This window comes from Eurypyga helias, unplaced genomic scaffold (genome assembly GCF_000690775.1).
Source record: "Eurypyga helias isolate BGI_N326 unplaced genomic scaffold, ASM69077v1 scaffold11981, whole genome shotgun sequence".
Taxonomy (NCBI): domain Eukaryota; kingdom Metazoa; phylum Chordata; class Aves; order Eurypygiformes; family Eurypygidae; genus Eurypyga; species Eurypyga helias.
Genome location: NW_010228984.1, coordinates 8074 through 36000, shown reverse-complemented (window position 1 = coordinate 36000; position 27927 = coordinate 8074). Strand labels below are relative to the sequence as shown.

At 42.1% G+C, this 27927-nt stretch overlaps 1 protein-coding gene across 1 annotated transcript in view; it reads left to right on the top strand.

Annotated features, from left to right (window-relative positions):
- MAP7D2 (MAP7 domain containing 2) overlaps positions 1–26333 on the top strand; it is a gene marked incomplete at its 5' end in the record, with an annotated part of 38573 nt that extends 12240 nt beyond the window's left edge. Inside the window, 12 exons of the mRNA XM_010160226.1 lie at positions 1691–1801; positions 5941–6065; positions 9514–9641; positions 17291–17523; positions 17909–18035; positions 19223–19427; positions 19575–19679; positions 21814–21867; positions 22512–22590; positions 23313–23499; positions 25148–25427; positions 26030–26333. Coding sequence (XP_010158528.1) covers positions 1691–1801; positions 5941–6065; positions 9514–9641; positions 17291–17523; positions 17909–18035; positions 19223–19427; positions 19575–19679; positions 21814–21867; positions 22512–22590; positions 23313–23499; positions 25148–25397 — 1604 coding nt within the window. The remainder of the gene's footprint in view (positions 1–1690; positions 1802–5940; positions 6066–9513; positions 9642–17290; positions 17524–17908; positions 18036–19222; positions 19428–19574; positions 19680–21813; positions 21868–22511; positions 22591–23312; positions 23500–25147; positions 25428–26029) is intronic.
- Between the last annotated feature and the right edge of the window lie 1594 nt (positions 26334–27927).

The following is a 27927-nucleotide window of genomic DNA, read 5'->3' as shown; positions in this document are numbered from 1 at the left end:
GTGCTCTGTGTTCGTGTGTGTGTGTAAATACAATTACACCTATGTGTGGCGGTTCTAATGGACGTGCACGAGTGCAGGTGCTGTTGGAAAATGTCAGTTGCACAGTAAGAGAAAATGTGTTATGGAGACCATGTTTCATCAAAACAGTTGTCTTTTTCCATCTCAAGGATCCTTTTCAGCAGTTTTTTACAAACAAGCAAATTTGGTATACACAGCCAATGCTGTATTTTTAGCCTCCCAAAGTGGATTTTGGCCAAGCTGCATTTGTAACCAATTCAAGTAGTTGACTTTGTTTAGGCAATCATATCTTGTTTTCTTCTGTATTGTTCAGTTATGTTTTGTTGTTGTAGTTATTATAAAAGGGCCTTTTTTATTATAAAAGGACTACTTTCATTATAAAAGGACTGTGAAGTAGATGAGTGCTACAAAATTAAGAACAGATTGCATGTAGGATACATAATTTTGATTGCACATGTACTCGGCATTTTGAAAAAGCCTCTGCTTTTAAGGACTAGTTCCTTCTCCCCCCCACCCTGAGGAGGAGCTAGGCTTGACTATTACTCCTGCAGAATGCCCAGTAAACGTTGTCCTGCCCATACTCTCACAGAACCATTATTTCTGTGCGAACTGATTCAAATTTTTGCACTGATTGTTGTTCGTGTACAGAGAGATTTGGATGTGTAACCGATGTTTTGTAGCATGCCAGCATTATACCTGCTTTTTTTTAAAAGCACAGTCGTAGAGAATTGTATTGTTTACTGTAGTAGGTGGAGGCAAATGTTGTGGACCCTGCTGAGGCAATGTTTTGGTGGAGGCAGTAAGGAATCCAGTAACTTGGGGGCTGCAGAATTAAGGCCATATAAGTCTTTAGTAAAAAGTATTTTTGGTTTTGAAAGAAAGAAAATTCCAATTTAAAGGACAAACCATCAGTACTTTTAACTTCTGAGCATCATGCAGCAATCCTCATATAGTACAGTGTAATAATACATGTATAACATTTTTCTCTCATTTTCTTGAATAAATGTCAAGGTAGGAAAGAGGCATTTGCTCCAACAGACATTGTCAAACGGTATTTTGGAAGAAATAACAGAAACAAAACCAAAAGCACTTGAAGCAGTACCAAGAAGATTTTATTTTTTTTAATCGTCCTCAAGTACAGAAAGCTAAAGCCAAATGGCTGGTTCCAGATCTGTCATTTAAACAGTTCTCATCATGCAAATGCACAAGTGTGTTGATTATTTCATTTTTTGTATTAGAATAATACCTGAGGTCTACCACAGCTCTTCCAGACTTCAAGTCGAGGGGATGGGGAATGGAGGGGAGGAGGAGTTCAGGGTTGTCATATGTGCAGTTCAGGTTCTTTAGGTAACTTTCTGCTTGTGCTGGTATTGAATGTCTTGTATGAGAATGGCTTCGCTCATTCACACCTGAGATACAGCTATCTGCCCGTGGCAGCATAAAAGATAGGCTACTGTAAAACTGAAATGTTGAATAGGCAAGCAGAAACGTTGCATCCCAAAGCATGACTTAATAAAATGCTGGTCCTTCAGCAGTTGGAGAGCGCTTATCTCATGCCTTATTCAGTGCTGTGATCAGTGGCAAGGGCCAAGAGTACAAATGCAAGGTTAATTTGGTGAGTTTATCAACACTGTGACGTGAATACAAATATCTTCAATGCGTCTCTCTGCAGCATGTGACAAACTTTCAGCTTCTACAATGAATCTGCCAAAGCAAATGGAATCGCCAATCAGTAAGCGCCTCTCCTCCTCCACAGCGGCAATTACGCATTCCCCTGACAGAGGCAAGTGAACATGCTGGTCTCCTACCAGCATAAACTCTCCTTCTGCTTAAAGCACTTCTTGGCCATATAGTTGTAGTGCTCGCTTATTCAGAAGAACTCAAACATTTTGGGGGGAGGGGGTTGTAAAGTTAATGCAATAAAATAGTTCTGCAGCCTGTCCCCAAGGCTGTGCTCCTGTGCTGGAGAGCCCGGGCCAGCAAGAAATGCTGTGGGTTTTTTTACTGACTCTCAGTTTTTGATACTGGAGCAAACAGGGTTCTAAGTACATGCAGCGATTTTCCCCTAAGTGTACAGCTTGTAAATTATAGCCAAATAGTGAAAAACAGGGAAACCAACTGTGTGGGTCGACAATAGGCATGGGGTGTACCGTGGGCAGAGGTACATCCTGTGAGCCACCTGGGAGACTTCAATCTGTTTGACAGGAGTTGTAGAGCCCTTTTAATTTGATGTGAAACCCTGATCCATCAGAGGCTCAGCAAAAGATGATCATCTTTGCAGGATTAGTGGTTACTAAACACTACAGAGAGCACTGAAGGGTTTACCCCACTGTGAACTCTTTGGATTTTTTTGGTTTGTTTTATGTGTCTTTTTTCCTTTTCCCCCTCTTTTTTAAAAATTCTAATGAGAAAAAAATATTGAATGAAATAAGTGACAACGAAGGCTTATTTCTGGAATGAAAAGAGAATGTAAACTTACTTTCATTTCTGAATTGCTTGATTAAAATAATAGCTTTGAGGTGGTTATGATAGATGGCTACATATATATATGCATGTAATAAGAACATCTATAAATATCTTTCTTACATAGCTGATGCTTGTATTTATGGAGTAGGAAGGAATGCAGGCATATTGCATAAATAAGACTTATATAATGCAGTGAGACTGCAAAATTTTAATGCGGTCCTAGTGTGGTTGGCACACTAGTAAGTAGCTGCGCTGTTACACCCAGTGTTTCACCTTTTCTAGTGGGGAAAAAGGCAACCCTTTTTCATGCTGAGTCATGAAAGCGACCATTTTGCAGAATGGAGCACGCCTCTGTGTAAGAACAAAATGCAACACCCTCTTAACCTTACTGTATCTATTGTGCAGGTGGGGAAATAATTTAAAATGATGGAAACCTCTTTCTTCAGAGGGAATGAAAATTATCTTTAAACATTTTACATCTCACAGTTCAAGACTATTTTTCATTTCATTTAATCATTTCATCCTTTTGTTTCAGTTATTTCAATGTAGTGTTGTTTTATTTCTTTGCATTTTAAATTTTACTTTATTTGCTCCCATCCTTCAGCTCACCGCATGCATCTTAGTCCAATGGAAAACTTTATTGTTTCTCGACTGCTGACTCCCACACAGTCATCTTTAGCCAGAAGCAGAAGTACATTAATGCTTTCTGAGCAGTGCAATAATCCAGGTAAAAATGTGAATTACTCACTTTGAAACCGCTACGGTATGGTTGTAGTTGCTGAAAGAAACGGAGTACTGTGAACCAAATAACAATTTACATGATAGTACAAACCCGATGAACTAAGTTGTTCACGGGAGCAGTGTGTTTAAAAGCTTGAAGAAGCACGTCATCTTGTCTGTCTTGTTCTGAATGTCGTCTTTTTTAAAGAGAGCATAGTTTAAGAAAAAACAATCAACCAAAAAAATTGAATTAACAAAATCACTAAAACCTTTGCCAATGGAAAACTGAATGTATCAATTTAAGAAACAGTTTTTAGGCCAGTGTGTGACACCCCTCAGAGACTTTATTTGATATAATAACGTCATCCGCTTTCATCCCCAAACAGTACATAGAACAACAGTCCTAGTGCACCATTTGAGCCTTAATTATTTTTACTGGGGTTGTAGTTCTTTGCTGTTAAATTACTCCCTGCCTTTAACTGTGTGACTGTGGGTGTGTATACATACACGTAAAATGATACTTAGAGGAAATAACAGCAACACCGCTAAGAAGGTGTCAGTTCCAGAAATTACTGATCTCTCAGAAACTAAAAATTAAGGATGATAGTTACTGTTCCTGTCCGTAAAAAACCACCCCTTATTATGTGAACATCTACGAAACTAATATTTCCAGTCCTGCTAATACTTTGGCAAGTGTCTGACTTCAGAGTAGTTAGTCCTTATAAAGCTACACCTGGTCACAGTGTTTGCTGAAACAGGGACCGAAGTTTAACAGCTTTTTTCATTTTTATTAAAACCAAACCAAAACACACAAAAAAATCCCACACCCAAATGCCTGTCTGCCAAAGCAAACAATTTTTTTTCAGGATAAAACTGATTAGACAGTATGAGGCTGATCACCTTTATGATGGGGATTTTCACATGGCCTGGTTGAAATGGGCTCAGGTCCTGTATCTGTGCTTTTAATACAAAGCTATGTAAAAATTAATTACAAAGTAAGCCGACTTGCCTTTGTGCGTTACTTCTTTGTTATGGTGCATAGGGACATTGGTATTGAATGACTCAGAAATTACTTCCCTTGTTTCTACATTAACAGCAGCATCTGTTGGAAGCAGAAATGTTGGTGTACAAGTACATAGCCCATGAGAAAATTCCCAGTTTATTTACTGCTCAGGGATCAGCTGCTGCTAAGGCTGAGCAAAAGCTAATGTGAAATTAGATCAGTATGTTCTGCTTAAAATTTTGAGGTGAATTTCTGGGGCCACCTACAGATGTTGTTTTCTGTGTTGCGTTTGATATTGAAGAAGTCAATAGGGACTTTCTGTCCTTTCCCGCTCATTTTTTTGGTGAACTCCCAGCTTTATCTCTCTTCATTGCAGGGTTGTTAAAGTCACACCCTGGCATAAAAGACATTTCCTGAACAGGGAAGAGGGTTATTCCTTTTCAAGAGCTCATACCGTGCCTCCTGTCATTATGTTTGGGTCAAAATTGCTCTGCTCCTGCATCTTCTATAAGCTTACAAATGAAGAGCCTCGATTTAAGACTCTTTCTCTAGGGCAATGCAATATTAATGTCAATCTGAGTCAAGATATTCAAGCAAACAGTTATTGGACACATATAATTCAATTTCTTTTTTAGAGTTGAAGTTAAAGTACCTGTCTTTATCAGCATTTAAGTTTCTGAACCCTTTTCTTAAAATTTGCTGAACTTTTGACAACTTGCTGGAAAGTCAGAGAATATGCACGTCCAATTAAATCTAAGCATACAAAAAAGTTTCGTAAGAAATTTTATAGGACTGTCCCTAATTTTAAAAAAAGTGGAAATATGAATTCCTTTACATTTGAGCATAATTACTGCTTTTCCAAAGTTAATATCCTTCTTGACTTCAGCTGAATGAGATTGGAAACACACTGCATTATTAGTGTCTGTCTTATTAATATTTAGTGTTTGTCTTTATTAATAAAGCATATACTCTGTTGATTGTTCTTTATGTATGTGAAAGTTTCATCTTACAAGACAATATGAACAAAAACAGGAGTAAAATACCCTGGTTTTAAAAATCCTGTTCATATTGCAAATAACGAAAAAATACCTGGAAAGAGCAGCCCTCTAAGCTGTAATGCATGTGTCGCACTCAAACTGATGGCTGCCACAGATAACAATAACTGAAATACCTACAGCAGCGTTTTGTTTAGGTTTGGGTTTGATTTTTGGTTGGTGGTTTTTTTGGTTTTATTTATTTTTTTTTAAATTAAGTGTTATTTTGTAAAGCAATTAAGCTATTTAGGAGCCTTCACCAGAAAAAATAAATTCCCTGCTCTTCTCTCACCTTTTCCCATTTTGCAGTATTTGTTCAAGAGTCACCCAACTGTTTGATTACTTTTTTTATCATATGCAAAGGAAGCTGGAGTTTTCAGAAGAAAAAAGAATCACAGGCATAGTTAGGTGATTCAAAAGGTATATGAGTAAGAAAGTGGTATTTTATGGATAATTAACAAAAAAGTTAAAATCCTATAAAATATTACTTTTAGTTGAGACTTTTTTTTACAAACAGGGAGCCATGTTGAATGTGTTATATATCTGACACACTTTTAAAATATCTTGAAAATCACCTCTGAGCATTATAACATAAAAGTATGCTGTTTTCTGCTCTCCTTTACTTCCTCTGTCTGTGCTCCCTTTTACTCTTGCTATTGTACTATAACTCTTTAGTATTCCATATCTGTCCTCGTGTAGCACCAGCTAGTCCTCTTAAATCTCCCTACAAGCCTTCCCCCACCCGAAGCACTGACAGAAAGAAGGCAACTTCACCCTCCACTTCCGATGCCATGAAAGGGGCGGCTGCAGCTGAAGTTTCTCAGGTGGGTTTGATTTTGCTTCTGCATAAACTGATGCAGCTTCTAGTTGTTATCTTTCCCTTTCCATTCATAAAAACGAAGTAATAGCCCTATTGTAAGAAACAGCAGTAAGAAGGTAAGCCTTGCAGGCATCCATTGCTTTCGTACGTGTGTTCAGCAGCATTTTAAAATCTTCCTCCTCCTGGAATCAGTGTTGAGCATTGGTATTTGGAACAGCAACATCCTTATTCTCAGGGAACTGAGATTTCTGGCACTGGTGTATGTTTCTGGACTTGCCTCTAACTTCTGGGAATGAGGATGACAAATATCATCTCTCTACTGAGTATGACTATCCAGTCTTGCTGACTAATTAGCAAGCTTCACGTATTTCAACACTTGCCAAGCATATTGACAATGCCTCTGTTTTATTCCAATTGCTTAACTCTCTGTGGACATTTTTAATGCTCTCTGCTTAAAAGATGCATTATTGATCCACTGTAGTTTCTAGAAAAGCAAAGGCAGGTCATTCACCTTCACTGAGTCTACACAATGTAAGGCATGTTTTAAAAACTTTATGCTAGGGCTGTAAAATTCACGTAAGATCCTGTGTCTTGTAATAGTAGGTGGATTCATGCCATCTAAATTAGGTGCAAGTGGGACCAAAGCTTGGAGCTACAGATTCGTGTAGCATCTTTCTTAGGTGTGATTCACAGTGTTACGTCCAGCAGCACTGCTGCAAGAGCATGGAATCATAGAATAGTTTGGGTTGGAACAGACCATTAAAGGTTATCTAGTTCCAACCCCTTGCAGTGGTCAGGGACACCTTCTACTAGATCAGGTTGCTCATAGCCCTCTCCAGCCTGGCCTTGAATGTTTCCAGGGATAGGGCATCTACCACTCTGGGCAGTGCCTCACAACCCTCTCCATGAGGAATTTCTTCTTGATGTCTAATCTAAATCTACCCTCCATCCTCTTAAACCTGTTACCCCTTGTCCTGTCACTACGTGCCCTTGTAAAAAGTCCCCCCCAGCTTCCTTGTAGGCCCCTTCAGGTACTGGAAGGTGCTATAAGGTCTCCCCGGAGCCTTCTCTTCTCCAGGCTGAACAAGCCCAACTCTCTCAGCCTGTCCCCATAGCAGAGGTGCTCCAGCCCTCTGAGCATCTTCGTGGCCTCCTCTGGACTCGCTCCAACCAGTCTATATCCTTCTGATGTTGAGGGCTCCGCAGCTGGATGCAGTACTCCAGGTGGGGTCTCAAGAAAGCAGGGGAGAATCCCCTCCCTTGACCTGCTTGCCACACTTCTCCGGGGACAGCCCAGGATACAGTTGGCGTTCTGGGCTGCCAGCGCACACTGCCGGCTCACATCCAGCTTTCTGTCCACCTCAAGTCATTCTCCTCAAGGCTGCTCTCGATCCCTTCATCTTCCAGCCTGTATTGATGCTGATGGTTGTTCCAACCCATGTGCAGGACCTCGCACTTGGCCATGTTGAACCTCATGAGGTTCACATGAGTCCACTTCTGGAGTTTGTCCAGCTCCTTCTGGATGGCATCCCATCCCTCAGGCATGTCAACTGCACCACTCAGCTTGGCATCATCTGCAAACTTGTGGAAGGTGCACTTGATCCCACTATGTCATCGATGAAGATATTAAACAGTACTGATCCCATTATGGACCCCTGAGGGACACCACTCATCACTGATCTCCATCTGGACATTGAGCTGTTGTCCACTAGCCTCTGGATGTAACCATCCAACCAATTCTTCATCTACCAAATACTCCACTAATCAAATCTATATCAGAGAGAAGGATGTTGTGGGGGACAGTGTTAAAGGCCTTACAGCAGTCCAGACAGGTGACATCTGCAGCTCTTTCCTTGTGCACTGATGTAATCACTCCGTCGTAGAAGGCCACTGGCTTGGTCAGACAGGACTTGCCCATGTTGAAGTGATACTGGCTGTCTTGAATCACCTCCCTGTCCTCCTTAGCTTAGCTTCTAGGAGGATCTGTTCTGTGATCTTCCCAGGCACAGCAGTGAGGCTGACAGGTCATTAGTTCCCAGGATTCTCCTTTCTACCCTTTTTTAAAATGGGTGCAGTGTTTTGCTTTTTCCAGTCATCAGGGACTTCAACTGACTGCCATGACGTTTCAAAGATCTTGGAGAGTGCCTTGGCAGCTACATCAACCAATTCCCTCAGGACTCTGGGATGCGTCTCATCAGGTCCCATAGACTTATGTTTGTTCAGGTTCTGCAGGGGATCATGAACCTGATCGTCTCATACAGTGAGAGGGACTTTGCTCCTCCAGTCCCTCTCTTGCAGTCCATCTACTGGAGAGGCGTGGGAAGAGAGGTTGCCAGTAAAGACTGAGGCAAAGAAGTTGAGTACCTCAGCCGCCTTTTCATCTGTTGTTCCAGTTTGCCAGTTTTGTTCATCGGGGGGGTGCACTTTCTTTGACCTTCCTTTTGTGGCTGACATGCCTGTAGAAGCCCTTATTATCCTTTGTATCCCTTGCCAAGTTTAGCTCCATCTATGCTTTGACTTTCCTGACCCCATCCTTACACAACCAGGCAGCATCCCTATACTTTTTCCAGGATACCTGGCCCTGCTTCCACTGCCTGTGCATTTCCTTCTTGTCCTTTAGTTTGACCAGCAGGTCTTGACTCAGCCACGCTGGTCTCTTGCCTTCCTTTTTTGAGTTCTTACACCTGGGGATCGAGAGCTCTTGTGCTCTGTGGAGAGCGTACTTAAAGATCTACCAGCTGTTTTCTCCTTTGTCCCTGAGGGCAGTTGACCAGGCGGTCCTATCAACTACTTGAAAAGCTCGAAGTTTGCTTTCCTAAAATTCAGGGTCCTGACTTTACTCTTCACCTGACCCATATCCCTCCGGACTGTGAACTCCACCTGCATGAGCACTGCAGCCCAGGCTGCCTCCGGTCTTGACGTCACCGATTAGCTCACTTGTGCTGGTGACCCCCAGGTCCAGTATCGCATCCCTTTGGTAGGGCTGCCTCTTACCTGCCTTAAGTAGCTCTCCTGTCCTTGCTGCACACCAGGAGTCTCCTGGCTTGCCTGCAGCTGGCTGTGCTACTTTTCCAGCAGATGTCCCCCGTCAGGATGAGAACCTGCAAGATGTCTGGGTGCACTACTATGTCTTAAGAGGCATTGCAGGAGCATATAGATGATTTTGAAAGCTCCATCCAGTGCCATTGCCCCTTCCAAGGACTCTTGGAGAGGCTCTGATGCAGTGTTATCTGCAACTTGTATACTATGTCCATGCAAGAAATGAGATTTTTTAGTGTCTGTGTAAAATAAAAAACTCTGCACCTCAGTTGTGAGCTGGTGTTTAAAAAAAAGTTTACCTTAAATGTATGTTACACAGATCTGTTTATATGCTATCTTCTTCATAAAGCTATGAAATATATTTTTGATGTGTTGGTGGTAATTATGGAAACTAAAGTGAACTGTGCTTCTAGACTGAGAAGATAAAGAAAGAGAAGCGGCCCACAACACCTGGGTCATCGTCCGGTATGGGATCTCCTCTGAGAAGGTCTGATTCCCCTGCTGCCATGTCCAGAAGATCCGCATCACCTGCGACATCTAAGTATGCCTTTCTTATTAGTGGTCTGATATGCTGGGAGCTTCTTGTTACCTATAAAGGAGACACAAATTCTTGAGTAACTTCCTCTGAAGGATTCTATAAAGCCTAGTTAATTGTATAAAATCTAGTTAATACATACACACGTATACAGAAGGAGAGAGAGATGTAGATGAACAGATATATATGTAAAATTGTTAGTGGTCACTAGAGACACTTCTCTGCCTTTTCTCAGTCTTTTGAAATTATCATGGTGCATTTCATAATTCATGTAAGATTTTATTTAGCATTTATTTTTAAACATGCTTTTGTTTTATTTCGTTTTGACAAAACTCTGCCTAATGTGAAGAAATGCACAGAACATGAATACTAACTAGAAAATCCAGCATTTAAAATGCATTTCCCTTCCCATTGCTGGCATGACCATCTGATTCCATAAATATTACTTAACTATGCGTCACCTAAACTATCAGTTTTAATCTTTGCTTCTCTGCAGACTTCTGTGGAGTTGTTTGGGTTTTTTCACTCTCAGTGGAGCTGTGGACCTGTAGCATATGCATCTTGCTAGTGACCGAGTTGCTTTCTTCAGTTGCCTCTTGCAGACATGCAAAACCATAGTCTCTGTACCACAGCTTGCAACTCGTAAGGCTAAGCAAATGTGTGTTCTGGCTCAAATATAGAAATATGCTAAAGTGGTGGTGGTCTACAGTAGTTATCTGACCTTTTAATTGATTGGTTGGTTGGGGGATTTTCCCCCTATACCCTGTTCATGGGTCCTACTTCTGTCTTGAAAATTACCTCCTTTTCTCTGATTTTTTTTTTTTTTTTTTTTAATCTGAATCTGGCCATATTATGAAACAGCCTTCATGATCCCCTTTCTGACAGATTTCTTCCGCTTCAAAAATTACCTGGCGTTCCTTTTCTGTTTCAGCTCTGAGTGCGTAGCTCTTCAACAGGGGATGATTTTGTGTGTGAATCTGGTGTGACACAACTTGCAGGAAACCATCTGACGCGGGGCAGTCTTTCTGTTTAGACATCCCCTTGCATGCAGCTGGGAAATTACAGTTCTGGTTCATGTTAGTGGGCTACAAATTCTCACACTTTCAATATTGTATATATAATTTCATCAGATTCTGAACAACGTAAATTTTGTGAAGAGTGGAATTACATGAAATGTTAATGCCAATCAGCTTTTTTCATTACAGTTTTGAGCAGATCATTGTCTAGTGGCACTCCAGAGTGTGCAGAGAAAAGTTTGAGCTATAGAAATGCATATTAGTCTGTAAATTGCTGATGTTCCCTGTTCCGAATGTGTCTTTCAGTTCAGTGAGCCAGTATAGAAGACATACCAAGAGACATACTTAGTTCAGCAAAATGAGTGATAGGAAAAGGATTACTGAGAGTGAATTACTTCTTGATGGGCAGACACTGAAATGTTGGTATAGCTTATCATAGAGACATCTGGGGGAAAACAGAAAAAAGCTTCTGTGAAACAAAAAAGCACGTTTAGTGCTTCATGAAAAAAGGTGTGTGCAGTCTTAATTTGGAGCACTAGTTTCCATAAAAGGTTAGGCAGTGGTGGAGGCTTTTTTCTCAGAGGTGAGAACCTGTTTAGAGTAAAACATTTCCATGCCTATAAGGAATATAAACTTCTGCTTTTAGAGGAAGAAGCAGGCGCTGTAGGGAGGAAATAGGAAGCCTGCTGGTGGGTTTCTCTCTGATCGTGCGCCACGGTAGTTATCCTGTTTTTCTTTTTTCCTACCTCTCTGCCTCAAGAGAATCTGATTCCGACTGCTGCTAGAAATGTATTAGTGAGCATTTAATCTTAACGTGGCCCAATTAGAACACCCTCCTTGACCTTATGAGAGATACAGAAAATAGAGTTTAAATCCCTGTTTATTATTGATTGCAGAAAGATGGTTCTGCTTCAGCACTCTTGAAATTTCCCCTCAGAAATTTAAAATAAAATTTTAAAAAGCATCCTGGTGACCATATTATATTATACAAAGATACTAATCTCTTCATACAACTCAAATACCAGATAATGATCTGGCTGGTCAGTGGATTTAAATTTAGGCAATCCGGCTTTTGGAACCTTCTTTTAGATTGTGTAATGTCATCTTTTCATTTAAAATTAACTTTGAAACTTAAGTATCGTTTTAACATGACTAAAGATAAAGACAAGTGTTCGTTCTCTTTGCAAACCTGACAATTTTTTACAAGTTTAATCTTTCTCCTTCCAGCACACCATATGGCCAAAAAAATAACCTGAAAGAAATAAGAATACATGTTGCACAGCATTAGTAGTTACTGATCCTGCATAGCACCTTAATTGCAAAAGCTGTTGAGGAAATAATCAAGTATGGCCAGTGATTTAGATGATAATTAGCTGTATGCATTTTTCTTCTTAGGAGTATGTGACTTGACATTCAAGCTTTCCTTGGTATTGTTCTAGTTATCAGTTGTTCACAGTCATCATCTTGGTTTGTGAGTGGAAGTTGCTTATCATCTTTATATGTTATTTCATTATTTATTAATTAAAAAGCTCTTTTTATCATGATGAAGTAGCTGATACAGGCTCAAGCAAGACAATGAAGCTTCAATCTAAAGAGAGACAGTGATTGATAACAGAATAGATTTGCAGTAATTACATAAATAAGATACAAAGTTTGAAGGTGCAAATTTTACTGAGAAAGCAGAAAGATCCCACCAAAACATAATGTCTAAGACAAAATGAGTGAACAAATATGGACCTAAGAAGGAGAAAAGGGGGGAAAAAATAAAAATAGATTGAACAATAATTAAAAGCAAGGAAGGAAATCAAAGCTTGCAGATACTTGACAAAGTAAATATATCAAGAAATGTGACACAAGAAAGAAACCCAAAACTACTGCTTTGAATCCAGTGTGGATCAGTTGAGAAGGATGAAAGTTAATGGATTAGTGAGCTCAGCTAATTGGGAAACTGCCTTTTATTTTTACAATTGCTATTGGATACTGGTTGCGTAAAGTGCTCCTGTTCTTCTGATCTTTCACATAATCAATAATACCAGGGTGTTTTTTATAAATTTTTCTGATGTTTTGTCTTCAAAGATCTATACGCTAATTGGTTTATTCTTGCAGTATCCCTCAGAGAATAGGTAAGTGTTGTGTCTTGTAGATGGACAAAGCTATAAAGCCTGTGTCCTTCACATGTCTTTGGGTAAATGCTCCCTTTGAAATCAATGGGAATGGACTGAATCAAGGCAGTAGGATTTAGTTTTAAAGGTTTTCAGATAAGCCATAGTATAAGCCAGTGAATAAAAACGTAAAGCTCTGACAGGCCTCCGTTACGTTTTTTTTTGCCAAAGCATTACCTCATACGAGAAGGAGAAAGGGCAGGGAAAAGGAACCGTGGTGCTGCTTGTGGGTGGTAGTTCTTGGGTCATTTCCAGTTCCCAGTCACTGTCCTTCACTCACAGTTTCACTAACTGAACCCCTAATGTGGTGGTTTTTTTGGTCAACATCCCGCTGCAGCCACTGGGACACACTTCAATATCAGAAATGCACCTGCTCAATCAAATTACAGAATACAGGTGGAATATGAACCTAGAGTAGTACAGAAAAGCCCATGCTTTTTTTAAAACGACCTATTAGAAGCTCCTTCTGTGAGGAATTCACCACATGCAGACACCTTTCTATGTCCTGCAGTGACCTAGTTTTGGATTTATTTGATATATGCTACATTTACTACTCTTGATCTTTGTTTTGCCTTGGAAGGATAGAAAAGATGGATAGAATGTTAGATCAGAACTACTTTGAGGTGGGTTGTTTTTTTTCATCAACTAGCTGGAAAATGGGCCAATTCAAGATTTTGAAAACATCTGTAATAATGCAGCTATCAAAATAACCATTCTAGAGATGTAATGCTGAGTTTGTGCTCTTTTAAGAAATTTAAGAGAGAAATTAATCTCTCTGGCTAGAAAAGATGAAAACTAGGAGGGAAAGCAAGCTGCTGTTGATAAAATATCACAGATAGCAGAGCAGAAATGTCAGAACCCAGGAATAGCTCGTGATCAGAGCAATCTCAGAAAGCAGGCCTGAGAAACATGCAAGTCCTTGGTGTGATTTCAGCAGAGCTTGCGTTCAATTAATTGGGAGATGGGGGGAAACGATGCAGCTCTGGCATTGCTGCAGATTTCTGATTTGAAGTCAGCCTTCTGAGCTGCTGTGACCAATGGCCTGTCACGTACCTGGCTGCTCAAGGAAACATGCTGTTCTCTCCCTTGCTGTTCATGGACAAAATTGGACGCAACCTCTGATTCGTGTGCTTTATTGTCTGTGCTTAGCAAAAGTAGGGTCAGAACCCTTCTTGTACTCTGCCCGAGACATTCCTCTGCAATATGGACTATCCCAGCTGTCCCTCTTTGAATTAAATAAGAGCTATTGTAATTTAAGGACCAGTGGATTTGCAGACCTCGTAGAGGTTCTTGCAGTGCAGGTAGGTGTCACGGTGAGAATGGCTTCTTACAAGCTGCTGCCCCCGTGTCAACACAGGGCAGTTATGTGAGAAAACTAAGACCTCCTGGAGGGAGGAAGATGCTTCCTGTACTTCTGTATTCCCCTGTAAAATCTAGTGACAGATGCACCAACTTTGAGCTAACATGCTACTGCTGCTTGGATCTTGGGGGACCTTTCTTAATTCTTTGAGCCGCATCAGGCACACTTCTGTGTTCCCCCATTCTTACCAGGGTTTCACTACATCCCTTACCTTTTCTCCGAAGGCAAAAATAAAGCATTTTTTAAACTTAAGCAGAACCCTGTGCAAGCATTTATACATTTTCCCTTAATCCAGTTTTTCTGTCTTCACAGTCAAGTTTGGCCCTTTAAGATAAGAAGTAGCATAATTTAAATACTGTTAGAAGGAGGTTGTTGGGGTTTTTTTTCCCAGTAACAATTCTTTTTGTCTCTAGGACTGTTTAAGATGCAAAGTTGACAATATGTTTTAAATGCAAGGGGGAAAACAGTGTGCATTTAATCCTTTCTGCTGGCATCCAGTGATTGATTTTAAAATTTCTGAAAAAATATGCTGCTTCCTGGTGGGCTTTCTCAGCATTCCACTCCTCACACTACAGTTGTCGTTCTTGCAGTACTCAGTCTTTTGTATGTTTCTCCTGTTCGGTTGCTTTAAAAGAAGCAAAGCCGTACTTGTTTCTTGTTCTTCTATCCAAAGACCTGTAAGGAAGAGAAATTTCTGTAGGTCTGAAAGTTCAAAGATGTGTTACGTAAATAATAGATTTGGCACATGTTTCTAGTCCCAACAGGTAAGTTGCTCAGCCAGTCCGCTCTAATTCCTATGCAGTGCAAGGTACGTAGCCCTCATGACTAGACTCCGTCCTACCAACCTCTGTAATCTGATTGTCATGTCTTTATTGGGGAACAATTACTTCTGTGCTAATGCTGAAAATGACTCAGCCTTTGTTATGTGACTCTGTTGCTCCTCCTGTCACAGCAAGTTAAACAAAAAGCATTGCAAGCAGTGTGGTAAACCAAAGACAGGAAGAAGGGGCTATGCTTGGAAGAAGTGTCTGATGAGCAAGAGGCATCCTCTGTGCTGCAGAGAAGCATAAGGAAGGTGGTTTGATTTTATTTGCAGGTTACGTTTTTATGAAACGCAGTTGGAAATTACTGTAATGGTGAGGCACATACGAGATGTACGTATGTAGGTGGGGTCTTGAAATCTCTGCCTTTAGGAGGGCCTGGGAATCCATCTGTATCCTAAAGAGAAAACTGAAGTCAGTGCTAAAACCTAATTTGGTCAGCACCAACCATTCTCACTGTTTCTTAAAAGAGCTGGAAAAAGACTTGCCTGTCCACATCTTCCAAAGCCTGTTCCTGGCAAGGAGCAGCAGGAACAGGCTGCCCTGCAAGGCAGGGCGAGCCAGGAGCCGTGGGTGGCAGCAGGGCAGATGAGGACAGGGACCTCACCTACAGGACCCCATCCCACAGAAAAGTAGTGACTACAGCAGGTCTCGTGTTGGTGACCAGGGTTGGCCAGAGTCCAGTGGTGGCCAGCAGAGGCCTTAAGGAGGCAAGTCCAAAGACAGGCCAGGACACAGGTCAGGATCAGCAGGTTTGGAGGCTGTGTACTGGTGTACCTACAGATTAGCTCAGGCAGGGACCAAGGGAGAGGACCTGAGCTGACAGGGAGCTCCAGGGCCTGCAGGCAGAGGGTACCTGACATGAACTTCAGATTTAGTCGGGTGCTGATGTTCCACCAGCCCAAGGGCTTTCTGGAGTTTGTGATGGCTCTTTAGTGGGAATAAGAGAGTATGGGTGGTGCAATATTCGGCAGTCTTTCCCTCCCCGCAAACTGGGCAGCTCTGAATGAGTTCCCTGTATTGTGGTGGCTCAACCTCTTTCACATGCAGCGTTAATACAGTGGAAACGCACTCTTTCTTCTCCTGAATTCTTGACAACGTTTAATTTTTGCCTGCTCTGTAATGAAAATGGTGTTCTGATTATAATAGTCTCTGACCACACGATACTATAGCTACATCTATACAAATCTTTCCACTCTGGTCCATTAATTTGCAGCCATTGTCCATCTTTTTCATGCTTGTGGTGTGCTAGAATGGGTGCATAGTCCAGAAAACATGTTATAGGATATGAAACTCCATATTGTGCAGATGAAAAAAAGTGACAAGGGATAATACATTTAGATCATAATTGCATATCCATGAGTAAAGTTAAAACTACATGTATAATATTCACTTTAATGCAAGATTATTTCTTCTAATGGGACTCATAAATCATTATTTTATGATTGTAATCTCTGTACTTCCATAGTGCTTAGTCACACAGCCCAGCCTTTCTTGATGATACAAGTATTTAGTGCTAGTTACTGGTGTTACATAAATAATGAATGGTGTTTGTGTGCAGTTTTATGTTTCCTTGTAATCTGTTCTCTTTAGCCTGCACATATTTTCAGTGAATATCAAGCATCTTTTCCCTTCTGCTTTCCCAGAACTGACTTCAAGGTTGTCGCCGCTGTGCGTTGCCATCACTACAAGTGCAGCCTTGAAAAAGGTTGCAGAGGCTGAGTTTTGAGCCTTGAGTCTGTTGTGTTGGTGCTGATTAAAGCGCTAACAGTCAGCAGTGAAGCTGACTTGTACAATGGTTTGGTCAGTCCTGTCTCTTTTTGTAGTGCCCTTGGATATAGTAATACTTGATGCTGTTTTAGAAAATCGGGTACTGTTACAGTGTTGAGGAAGGCTGCGTTCAGGTGAAAGCAGCACGTTGCAACCCATAATTGCTGTGGAGAGAAAGCAGCCGTAACTTTGCTTTAAATGTTGAGATGGACTGTATCATATAGTAATGTTGACAAAAGTGTTATGAAATGGCTGTTATGAAAATTAATTGGGTTTAGGTAGTACACGATGTCATATCTCTCTTCTACAACTTGTACAGCATTACTGGTCGTCTTAAACGAGAATTGTCTGTACTCATTTGCACTTGCACAGCAATTTCCTGCATTTCAGCAGGGATAACTGCTGGAAACAACTGTTACTACTGTGTAGCCAGAGACAAGAAAGAATGACATACGTAAAGACAGACCTTGATTCCCAGTTGCATAATGAATGGCCTGTTTTGATTTTTTTTGTTTTCCCTCATCAGGACAGTTGCAAAGACTTATCCTCAGTCTCCTAAAAACACCAAACAATATCCAGCTTCTCCTGTGAAGCATCGTGCTGCTTCTAATCTCAACCAGGAAACTCCGAAAAAGAAAGCGGACAAGGAGAAGGAAAATGTCAGTCATCAAAAGTCCCCAGGAGCACGCACTGATGAAGCAGGCCAGGTGGCTTTGGAGAAGCATGTGCCTTCCGTGGGAAAGACTGACAGTAGTGAAGGTTAGTGTTACTGCAAGAATGTCTTGCGAGCTATCATGGGGCCCTGGGGCTTTTAAACAGTGATTATCTGTTCTTTTCACGCAGCTGTTCAGTCATAGGCTTATGAGAATGTGTAAAGGTACCTACTGGAACCAGAAAATGTATAGTTTTCACCGGGGTTGCCATCGTATGAGAAATGCCTGTTAATGAGGACATGAAAATGCTAAAATCCAGGGATGCCCTTACCTTCCCGTATTCTGTCAGTTGAAAATGGTGAGGGCTGTTTTTGAAAAGCAAAGGTGTCACACCAGCATGCACCAGACCCGTTTTAGCCTCTGTGCAACTGTGGAAGTGGTGGACACTCTAGTTCCTGCCTAACTTTGCATCCTTGATTGGCTTCTCCCAGGGAAGATCACGGCAGGAACAACTGATGCAGAAGAAGCTTCAAAAATTCTAGCTGAAAAAAGACGACAGGCCCGCCTGCAGAAGGAACAAGAAGAAAGGGAGAGGCAGGAAAGAGAAGAACGGGAGAGGTATCTCTGTTGATTTGTGAAAATGATTACCTAGTAATTTAATCTCTGTCATTGAAGATGCTTGAAATTGTGGTGGTTTTAGAATCAAGGTGGGAGTTTACATGTAAACGTTATTTTCTTTCAACTCGGACCCATAATTCGTTAGTGTCTTTTACAGTCTTTATGACCAGTGAAGTTGTAAAACAATAATTTGGTCTCATTAAGAAGCCTGAATAAACTATTGCTCATCCATGTCAGGTAATGCTGCAGTGTGGATGCACCTGAAGTATTTTCCATTGCAAGAAATATTTGAGACGGTTTTAAACGAGCTAGTTCACGTAGGAGAAAGTCTTGCAGCAGTAGTATATGCCTTAAATGGCAAGGCTTGTGTCGTTCAACAAATTAACCTGGAGTTCATCTACCTGCCCCACTCTGTTGTAGGCATCTGAGGGCTTTGAGAGTGAGGGTACAGGGAAGGTTGCTGTGGATAAGCAGTGACAATCTGGGAGAAAGCTTTTAGGCTGTTGTCCACACAGGATGCTGGTTACAAGTGTCAGCAAGTCATGCCCTTCCTTCTAGACCCAAATATTAAATCACTAACTCCACATGTCTAAATTAAACTTTAGCTGTTCCTACTGAAAACATGGCAGGAGAGGGAAAATTTGGAAGGATAAGAAGTATCAGTTCTCGAAGCAGCCCTTGAATGTGGTTACAAAGGAGCATCATGTTCCAGGGAACAGCACAGGTGGAATTGAGACCCACTCGTTCTGATGTACCACTGTGTTTTGTGGACTGTTTGCTGCTGCTTATCCAATCTGTTGGTCTTTGGCTGAAACGAAGGAAAAAAGTACTTGCTTGTTTGTAGATCCCAGCAGTCTAGGTGTGAGGTACAGGGGGAAAAGGGATGCTCTTATTATTGAAACTCTAATTGAAATTAGGATGGAAATGTCTTCTTTGATGGCAACTTTTATTCCAAGGGAAATTGTAATTTCTAGAAAATATTTTAGGCAGTGAAAATAAGATTGTAATATAAATTTGATAGCAGCCTGAATTCTGGGCACGTCCTCAGTCTCTTTGCTGTACCTTGGCATTTTCAATGAAAATGTGCCCTGATTATTAGCAGTTACTGCTTGTTGTTGCCTTACATACCATAGGATTCATGCTAAACAGGATGAAACCTTCTAAACATACTGTTACGTTTTTTCCAGGCTTGAAAGAGAAGAACAGAAAAGAAGGGCAGAAGAAGAAAGACTTCGTCTAGAGGAAGAGGCTCGTAAGAAGGAGGAAGAAAGAAAACGTGAAGAAGAAGCAGCTAGAAAAAAGGCAGAAGAGGAAGCCAGGAGAAGAGCTGAGGAAGAACAGATGCTAAAAGAAAAGCAGGAAAAAGAGCTCCAAGCCAAACTTGAGAAACAGGTACCATCTCAAACACAAATGTGAAACTTTATATACATATATATGTATACATGTATCTATATATACATATAAATACATACTTTATAGCGTCTGGTAATCTGCCTGAAATAAATAATGGACCTGTTGTGGTTTACACATTTTGATTAGAGGGAAGAAGCAGAAATCAAAGCCCGTGAGGCAGCTGAACAACTTCGTCTTGAAAGGGAACAAATCATGCAGCAAATTGAGCAAGAAAGACTGGAGCGGAAGAAGGTAGGTATTTGCGTGTCATTTAAGTTAATTATTTAAGTTCTTGTTTAAATACATAACCCAGGAAGTACTCAGTAGTATCTAGAAATAATAATCTGGAGGGATTACATATCTAATTTTATGCCCAATTTAGCATTTGCTACTTGCATGTTAGGGGAATGTGGACATCAAAATTTGTAACAAAGTGGAACCGCCTGAGGCAAATGACTTTTTTGCTGGGTACTGAACTAACACGGCGCTAGCCTCTACCCACAAAGTTAAACGCCCGAGACAAACAGGGAACAACATGCCAAGGCAAACGTCGGTTGCCACCCAGCCCAGGCCATCACAGACTGTTGAGGAGCTTGAGTGACTTTGTTTTAAAACTTACTCCACAAAAGCTCTGTGTCGTTCATTGAGAAAGTTACTGTGATTAACAAACAGGTTTTCTCCCACCCGGCTTGTCTCTGGTTGCATTACGCAGAGGCAGCGGGGCTGTCTGGCCACTGCCGCGTCAGGAAATGGCAGGAATGAGGGAACAGCTGCAGAGCTGCAGAACCTCTGTCTGGTCATAAAAAGTCACCTTTCTGTACCTGTTACTCCTGTAGGTTATTTTTTAACTGTTTACCGCTGTGCTGGAGGCACGCTGCAGATCAGAACACAGAACCAAAGTGTCTTTAAATTTGAAAGTTTCCTTTCACAATAGTACAAAGAGACGAGGTTCGTTGGGAGGGTTTGTTTTAAATGCACAGAGAAGGGAACAAAAGTATTTTTACACATTTCCAGCAATAATAACTTTAGATAGTTCATTTTACTCTTCTGTTACAAAAAGCCTAACTCTTTTTAAAGGAATTATTTGGAAATAATTGGAAAAGCAACTAGATGAAAATAATAGCTGTTGGTTTTAAATAAGCGTCTTGTTCCAGAGCTGAGCACAACTCATAACTGCAAGCACCTGGTGTTGTTTGTCTCTAAATTGCATCTGCTGAGAAAGTCATGTTCTGTGAGATCTGATACGTGAAAGCTAGCTCCCAGGTGGTTTTCTGTCTTTTGTTTGCTTTATTTTTCTTATTTATTCTCCCTCTTTCAAGACAGGCAGGGTGAGGACATGACCTGTGGTGGGCTGACCCTGGCTGGAGGCCAGGTGTCCCCCAGAGCTGCTCTGTCACTGCCCTCCTCAGCTGGGCAGGGGAGAGAAAACACCAGGAAAGGCTTCTGGGGCGAGACAAGGACAGGGAGGGATCTCTCAGCAGTTACGGTCATGGGCAAAACAAGTCTGTTTTTGTTTAATTTCCCCAAGTCTTCTTTTTCGACTTGGGGAAATTAGTTGGGTACCAATCAAATCAGAGTAGGGAAATGAGAAATAAAAAATGAATATTAAACACTTTCCCTCACCCCTCCCTCCTTCATGGGTTCAACCTTGCTCCCAACTTCTCTGCCTTCTCCTCCCCAGCAGCACAGGGGGACAGGCAATGGGGGTTGTGGTCAGTCCATCACACGTTGACTCTGCTGCTCCTTCCTCCTCAGGGGGAGGGATCCTCACACTCTGCCCCTGCTCCAGCCTGGGGTCCCTCCCACAGGAGACAGTCCTCCACGTTTCTCCAGCGTGGGTCCCTCCTACAGGGTGCAGTCCTTCAGGAGAAGACTAACTTCCCATAGGGTTTACAGCCTCCTTCAGACATCCCCCTGCTCCAGTGTGGGGTCCGTCCTGGGGTTCAGGCAGGTCTCTGCTCCCCCGTGACCCTCCATGGCTGCAGGACACAGCCTGCCCTCTCACCATGGGCTGCAGGGGAACCCCTGCTCTGGTACCTGGAGCACCTCTGGCACCTCTTTCCCCACTGACCTCTGTGTCTGCAGGGTTGTTGCTCTCAAATTCTCACTCCTCTCTGCTGCTGCTGTTATTGCAGGTTTTTTTCTCTTCTCAATCACGTTACCGCAGATGCACTCTTGCTGTCGCTGATGGGCTCGCCCTTGGCCAGCAGTGAGTCTGTCTTGGAGCCAGCTGGCATTGGCTCTGTCGGACACAGGGAAGGCTTCTGGCAGCTTCTCACCCCCCCACTACCAAAACATTGCTACGCAAACGCAATGTTCCTTTTTCATTCTCGTGTGTTAAACGTTCTGTCTGCTGTCTTATCCTCTGATTTACTTTGATTTCTAGAGAATAGATGAAATAATGAAGAGAACCAGGAGGAGTGAAACGCCAGAAATAAAGGTATGAAACATTGTGTGGTTGCAGGGCTTTTTTGGTTTATTACTCATACGTGAAAAGTATTTCCATGTTAGTAGGTAGACTTAAGTACACTCTACACCCAAATGTTACTTGCATTTCAAACTGAGAATGACTGTTGCTGTGTCACAGTTATTGTTGTGTCACGGCTACAGAGACACAGCTTTATTCAACTGTTGTAGACTTACCCCCCACACTACCCAGCGAGGTGGTAAGAGCCCATTCCTGGATGCTGGAGCTGTAATGTTTGCTGCTGTGATGTATCTTACTGCTTAGTACCAGCCAGTGCATTAGTTACCGAGTTCTCTGGTTTAAGCCTGCCAGAAATTGAGAACAAGGTCCAGATAGGAAGTGACAGAGAGTCAAGTTTTCAATTCTAAGTGTCCTACTAAGAAAACTAGTAGTTTTCAGAAACTACTACATCAGTTAATTTCAGATGTTTTCTTCTTAAAGTACAATAAAAAATCCTATGCCTAATTTAAAAGGGGGGGAAAAAATAATCCTCTCCTGCTGTCGATGACCACTGATGACCCCGTGGCCCTGGGCAGTCTCACAGGTTTCAAGTTCCATCTCTTCCAGGAAGGTTGCTGTCCTTTGTCTAATACGGTTGTCTCTCTGCTTGATTACAGAAGGAAGAGCCCAAACTGGAGGTTCCATCAACTTTGAATGTGGAGAAGCAACCAAAGGTCCTTGTTCTCAACCAGCCAGGTAAAAATTGCCGTATTTTTTGACCCGTTTTCCCAGTTAGTTCTTTTCAGCGTTTTGCAATCTCGGAGCACTGTGTATTATCGCAGGTTCTTTGCTTTCATCTGAAAAAGAACAGCTACACTTGCATTAGTGACAACTGTTAGAAACTGGAGCCTCAGCTTTGTTTTGCCACGTCAGCAGAAGAAAGTTTCTCCTCCATTTTCATACCTGACATAGCATTCCTGTAAATGAGAAGCTCCAATCTGCCAGTAGGTTTGGTTGCTGCAATCTACCTTCCAGTTTTGTGGGTAGAAAATTTGTGCGCTCAACCAAGCTTGCAAGTTTTTTTTATAACATTGCTTTAGGTCTTACGTTTAATTTGTCTTGACAAAAAAGATAATGTATTTAAAGAATTACTAAAGAAAATATACATATCTGGTGTTTATATGTATTTTGTTTACTTCCCCAGGCTAAGGCTTTTAGTACGTGACATAAAAGATAATATATTCTCTTCCTGTTTCCTCAAATTTCAAGGTGTAGCATAAAGAGCAATTTTAGAGTGGAAAAGAAGATTGACAGTATAGTATGATGAGTCACAGGTGAAACTGAGTCCCACTGCATTGTCAGTCTTCCTCTTCTACTCCATATGTAACTTAAAAGCATTTCTGGGTTTGTTTGTTTTTTTTTAAAACTATATAAATAAAGAAGTTGCTACTGTTGTAATTTCTGACCTCCTTCTGTAGAGATCAATGGATTGGCAACCTGCCTGCAAAGCAAAAGCTTAGAAAGTGCTGCCTCTGTAATCCCTTCCCAAGATGTAGTTGCTAATGGACTGAAGTCGGTTCCAGGACTTATTCAGCTGGAAACTGTTGATGGGAAAGCTAACAGCATGGAAGATTCCACAGATGAGGTGCAGTCCATGGATGTGAGGTACAGACCGGATCTACAAATGGAAGTTGTGGAATTTGCATTAGACGCGCAGAGTTTTCAGTTTCATTTGTTAACTCGTCGCTGCTTTAGTTCTCCACCCACCCCACATGGGGCAGTCGGGCGCCTGCTGTCCTCCGCTTCTGTCAGGGTGCAAACCAGAGTTTTCATACAGGAGTCAACAGAACCTCATCTTGCTCCTACATATGGTTTTTTTGCGGGGGGAGAGAGGGGAAGGCTCTGAAATCCTTCTACAGTCATTTCTTACAGATTCCGCACCACGTTGCCCAAACCCTTCAGGTTGTTGGGTGAAAGTAGCTGCTGTGGATCATGTCAGATGCCACCACTTTTTTGTTTATTTGTGTCACGACGGCGTAGCTACGTCACACGACACATGAGCTTTTCCCCCTCTGTACAAGCAGAATAAAGAAAATAATTTCGATTTTTAAGTACTTAACTGGACCAAATGTACGGAAACCAGTAAATAGCTGTGTCTTCATTGAATGCTGTTGGATGTTGATGGAAGGACCTACAGGAAAGAAGGGAGTTGATAATTTAAGGCTGCTATGGGGAAGCTAGCTCTGAGTTTTAAACATGGAATTTTTATACGGTGCTTCCTCCATCAGCAAGCCAATTTACCGTCTCGCGCTGTTTCAGTATTTCCAGTAAATCTGCTTAAATATGTAGGAAATGCCCCAGCAGGACAGACCAGAAGTCTGTCTAGCCCGTTACTTGGTCTCAGAGAGCATCAGTAGTTGGGGGGAGTACCTGAGCCCTCCGCTTTCTTCAGTCCAAGACCACACTGAAGCATTAGGGGTGTTGGAGGGTACAACTGCCTTGGCCTTTGAAATGTCCACTGATGGACCTGCTGCCCAGGAGTGTATCCAACTCCTTTTTCAAGCTGCTGAGAACGTTTGCATCCATGACCTCATCCGGCAGCAGTTCCACAGTACGGTCTCACAGGGTAAATTATATTCTTTGATCTGTGTTAAACCCAGTCTCTCGGGGGTGTCATTGGGCACCCCTAGGTTTTGTGTTGCGGCTTTTTATGCACAGCAGTTCTGCCCTCAACTTACCCACCACCCCTTCATCGGTTTAGAAATCTCTGTGGAACCTTTCCTCTGCCTCCTCTTCTCCAAACCGGAATGCAGTAGCCTTACTAGTCTCAGCAAGGTGTCAGCTGGCCGCAGCACTTCTTAAATGAAATCCTAGGATTTTTATATCTGAGGTGTATCATAAGGTGATAAGGAATAACTTTTTAAGTTGGGAAGTGTGAGTGTTTCAGGTAAATGTTTCCAGGGTCAGGACAGTAATTTGGAACATGTGATAAACATTTAAGTAAGAGAATGGTGCAGGGACTGAAATCATGAGTTGGCAGTGAACTACCAGGAACGTGTTTTTTGGAGAGGAGTGTTTACGTCACACAGCTACCACTAACATGCAGCTTTAAGGGCTATAGCTAGGGTATGACCTCCCGTCCTGAACCAGGTAACCTCCTTTTGTTTGGATTGGGGCATATGCTAGGGCAAGGCTTGCTGCAGCTGGCCTTCAGATCAGTAGTTGTTTTTGGAGGGGATTCATTTGGTTGTTGCTTAATGAAAAGTTACACACCTCTTATTCTGCATCTTCCTTTTGTTTATCTTTCATATAGCCCAGTTTCAAAAGAAGAACTTATCTCTATCCCTGAATATTCACCCATGAATGAACTCATGCCCGGTGTTTCTTTGGACCAAAATGGAACAAGTAATTCCAAGGCTTTAGAAGATCTCTTGGATTTCACAGGCCAAGCGACGTACTCCAAGATGTCCAGTGACACCATTAGCCTAGATGACTGTAACAAAAACCTCATTGAGGGATTTAACAGCCCGGGACAGGAAACCACACTTAATTCTATCTGTTGACAACCTCGCTTTTTGGCAGAACAGGTACAGGTAACAGCATTGCGATAAACACCTTGGATATGGCTAATTGCTGTGATTACTTACGAGCTTCACAGGAAATTATAGCAGTTGTAAACAGCATATGTGGCGAGAGGAAGAAAGTTGGTCTCCTAGATACTTAAATTCAGCATCATCTTTCGTATGCGCCACTCTTTATAAACTGGCACCGTGCGCAAACTGAGCGTATCGTAGCAACCGAAAGTGTCTGGTAAATGGAAACATTTCCTGTACCCGTTCCGTGAGAAGAGTTGCTTTTTTCCTTTGTTAATACCTTCCCTGTAGGTCCTTGGAGCCTATTTGCATGAAGAAAACAGTTAAAGTGGGGCCAGCCTAGAAAATGGTAGTCACTGTTGCTGCTTACGCCGGTCTGCTGCTGTAAATAGTTGCAACACGGGGTAGTATCGCTTATCCTGGAAGCATACGGAAATGCCCAGCAGGCCTCAGGGACGGCTTCAAAGCACAGTGCCACAGCAGATTTTTTTGGGGTTGTTTTCTAATTTTCGAAGGAGTGTGTTCTAAATTACAGAACTGAGGTCACCTAACTTGCACAGCTGACTTGATACCCTTCTCTCTCTCTTTTCTTTAATTGACAGAGGTAGCAGTCTGTGGAGGATACACATCCCTGTGATGCTACTGGCAGTAAAATATGAGCTTGTCACTTGAAAAAGCTTCTGCGGTCCTTGAACACTGGATTTCAAATAATCAGAGCTGGATGTAACTTTGTCTTCCCAGGGAATATGTTGGGAACTGGCTGCTTTTGCCAGAAACCAGTGACCTAGAGCCTCAGAGGTTTCAGGGAAGACTGAGTGTGCATTAGAATTTGAGCTTTATGTGCTAACAAAGCACTCACTTCTTCTTTTAATTTAAAATTCATCTCAACACTTCACTGTGATTTTTTTTTCTTTTTTTCCCTGTGCATTTTATTTTGAAATGGTTCCTCCTTAAGCTTCATCATACATCTATTCAGAAACCTTTTTTTCTTGTAAATAATGATGAGGTCTGCCCACAGTGCATTGAAATGAAATAATGTGCTGTACTTTAGTTTTGTGCCTATCTCTCTTTGTCTTTAATAAGGAATTACTGGCAACTTTTATGCAGGTGTAGAATTCAGAAAAACACACTATGGCTGAAGAGGCTGGAAAGATTACCCAACTGCTGGAATCGAGAGAGCCTTCTTACTGCCTGTGGGGGGCGGGAGCTGTCCCCTCACGTTGACACTTTTACTCACTAGTGGCACTTACTGGTTCATATTAATTAGTCTGGGGGCAACTGTCAACTCTGTGTTTGAAAACATACTTGTGCAACACCTGTAAACAAAGTGGGCAAGACGCCTGGTATAATCCCTTAATATACATATATATATATATAGTATAGCTGTAGTAGATCCAAGTGGTGAGTGGTCGGGGGGTGAGGTAACACGTTAACCTTTGAAGATGCAGACACTTGATTAATCAACCAGCAGGCTCTCTATCCTGCGGAGAAGTATTTTGGCTTCCTTATAGGCTCAACGAACCAAGATTTAATGAGCGGCAAAACCACACGCGACGGTTGCTGCAGAAATACCGGGGCTGGGCGCGCAGGGGGAGCGCTGCCGGCCCCCCACGGCATTCTCCGAGCATCCGTCTGGGAGAACTCGACTTCGGGGAGTGCGCCGCCCGGGCGTCGTGTGCCGTACAGCGGCTTCCGTTGGTAACCTGTGAGAACTCTGCGCTAGGTCACGTGCTGCTTTGAGGACACTTTTAGCCAGGTCCTTGTAAGAATGAACTACAACTACAACTCTCGGGGAAAATAACACGAAAGAAGTGAGAACTGGGGGGTGGGGTTCTGGCTTCTTTCCTTTTTCTTTATCTCCTGCTTTTTCCCACATAAGGGAGTTCACAGCGTAGCTTGAGCTCGGTTGCAGCCACGCTCTTTGAGGCCAGCAGCGGGGAAGCAACGAGTGACTCTGCACGCGATGTGTGAAGGGGTCATACCTGCGACAGCCCAGCCCTACCTACGTTGGCCTGCTTCAGAGAAATACTTCCTTTTGACTGTGCAGTAAGCTGTAGCATGGTACTGTGTCTTCCAAATCAGTCCTTCCCCTATTTCCCCAGTAATAAGCAAACAGAGGCAGTTTGTTTTGCTGCGATACGTTGTGTTTGGCAAACGTCACGGTACATTTTATTCTGGTGTCATTGAATAACCTGTAGATTTCTGTATTTGCATGACATGTATAGCATGTATAAAGGTGAAATACATTTTCATTTGCGGATCTAACTGGTTCCTTAGCCTCTTTTACTCCCAGCAGAACCGTGACTTATTTGAAAATACACGTATGTTCATTTATTTGAGGTGTTTTCTGAAGGAGGGTGTGATACTGAATGAAGGGCTGGTTGTCAGAGCCTCAAAACGCTTGACCACCGTTTCCTTTGCCATGCACTGATTTGCTTTCTGAGGTCTTGGCAGTACGCGGAAGGAACGCGGGCTGGTGGTGGAAGAGCCTTGAGGCGTG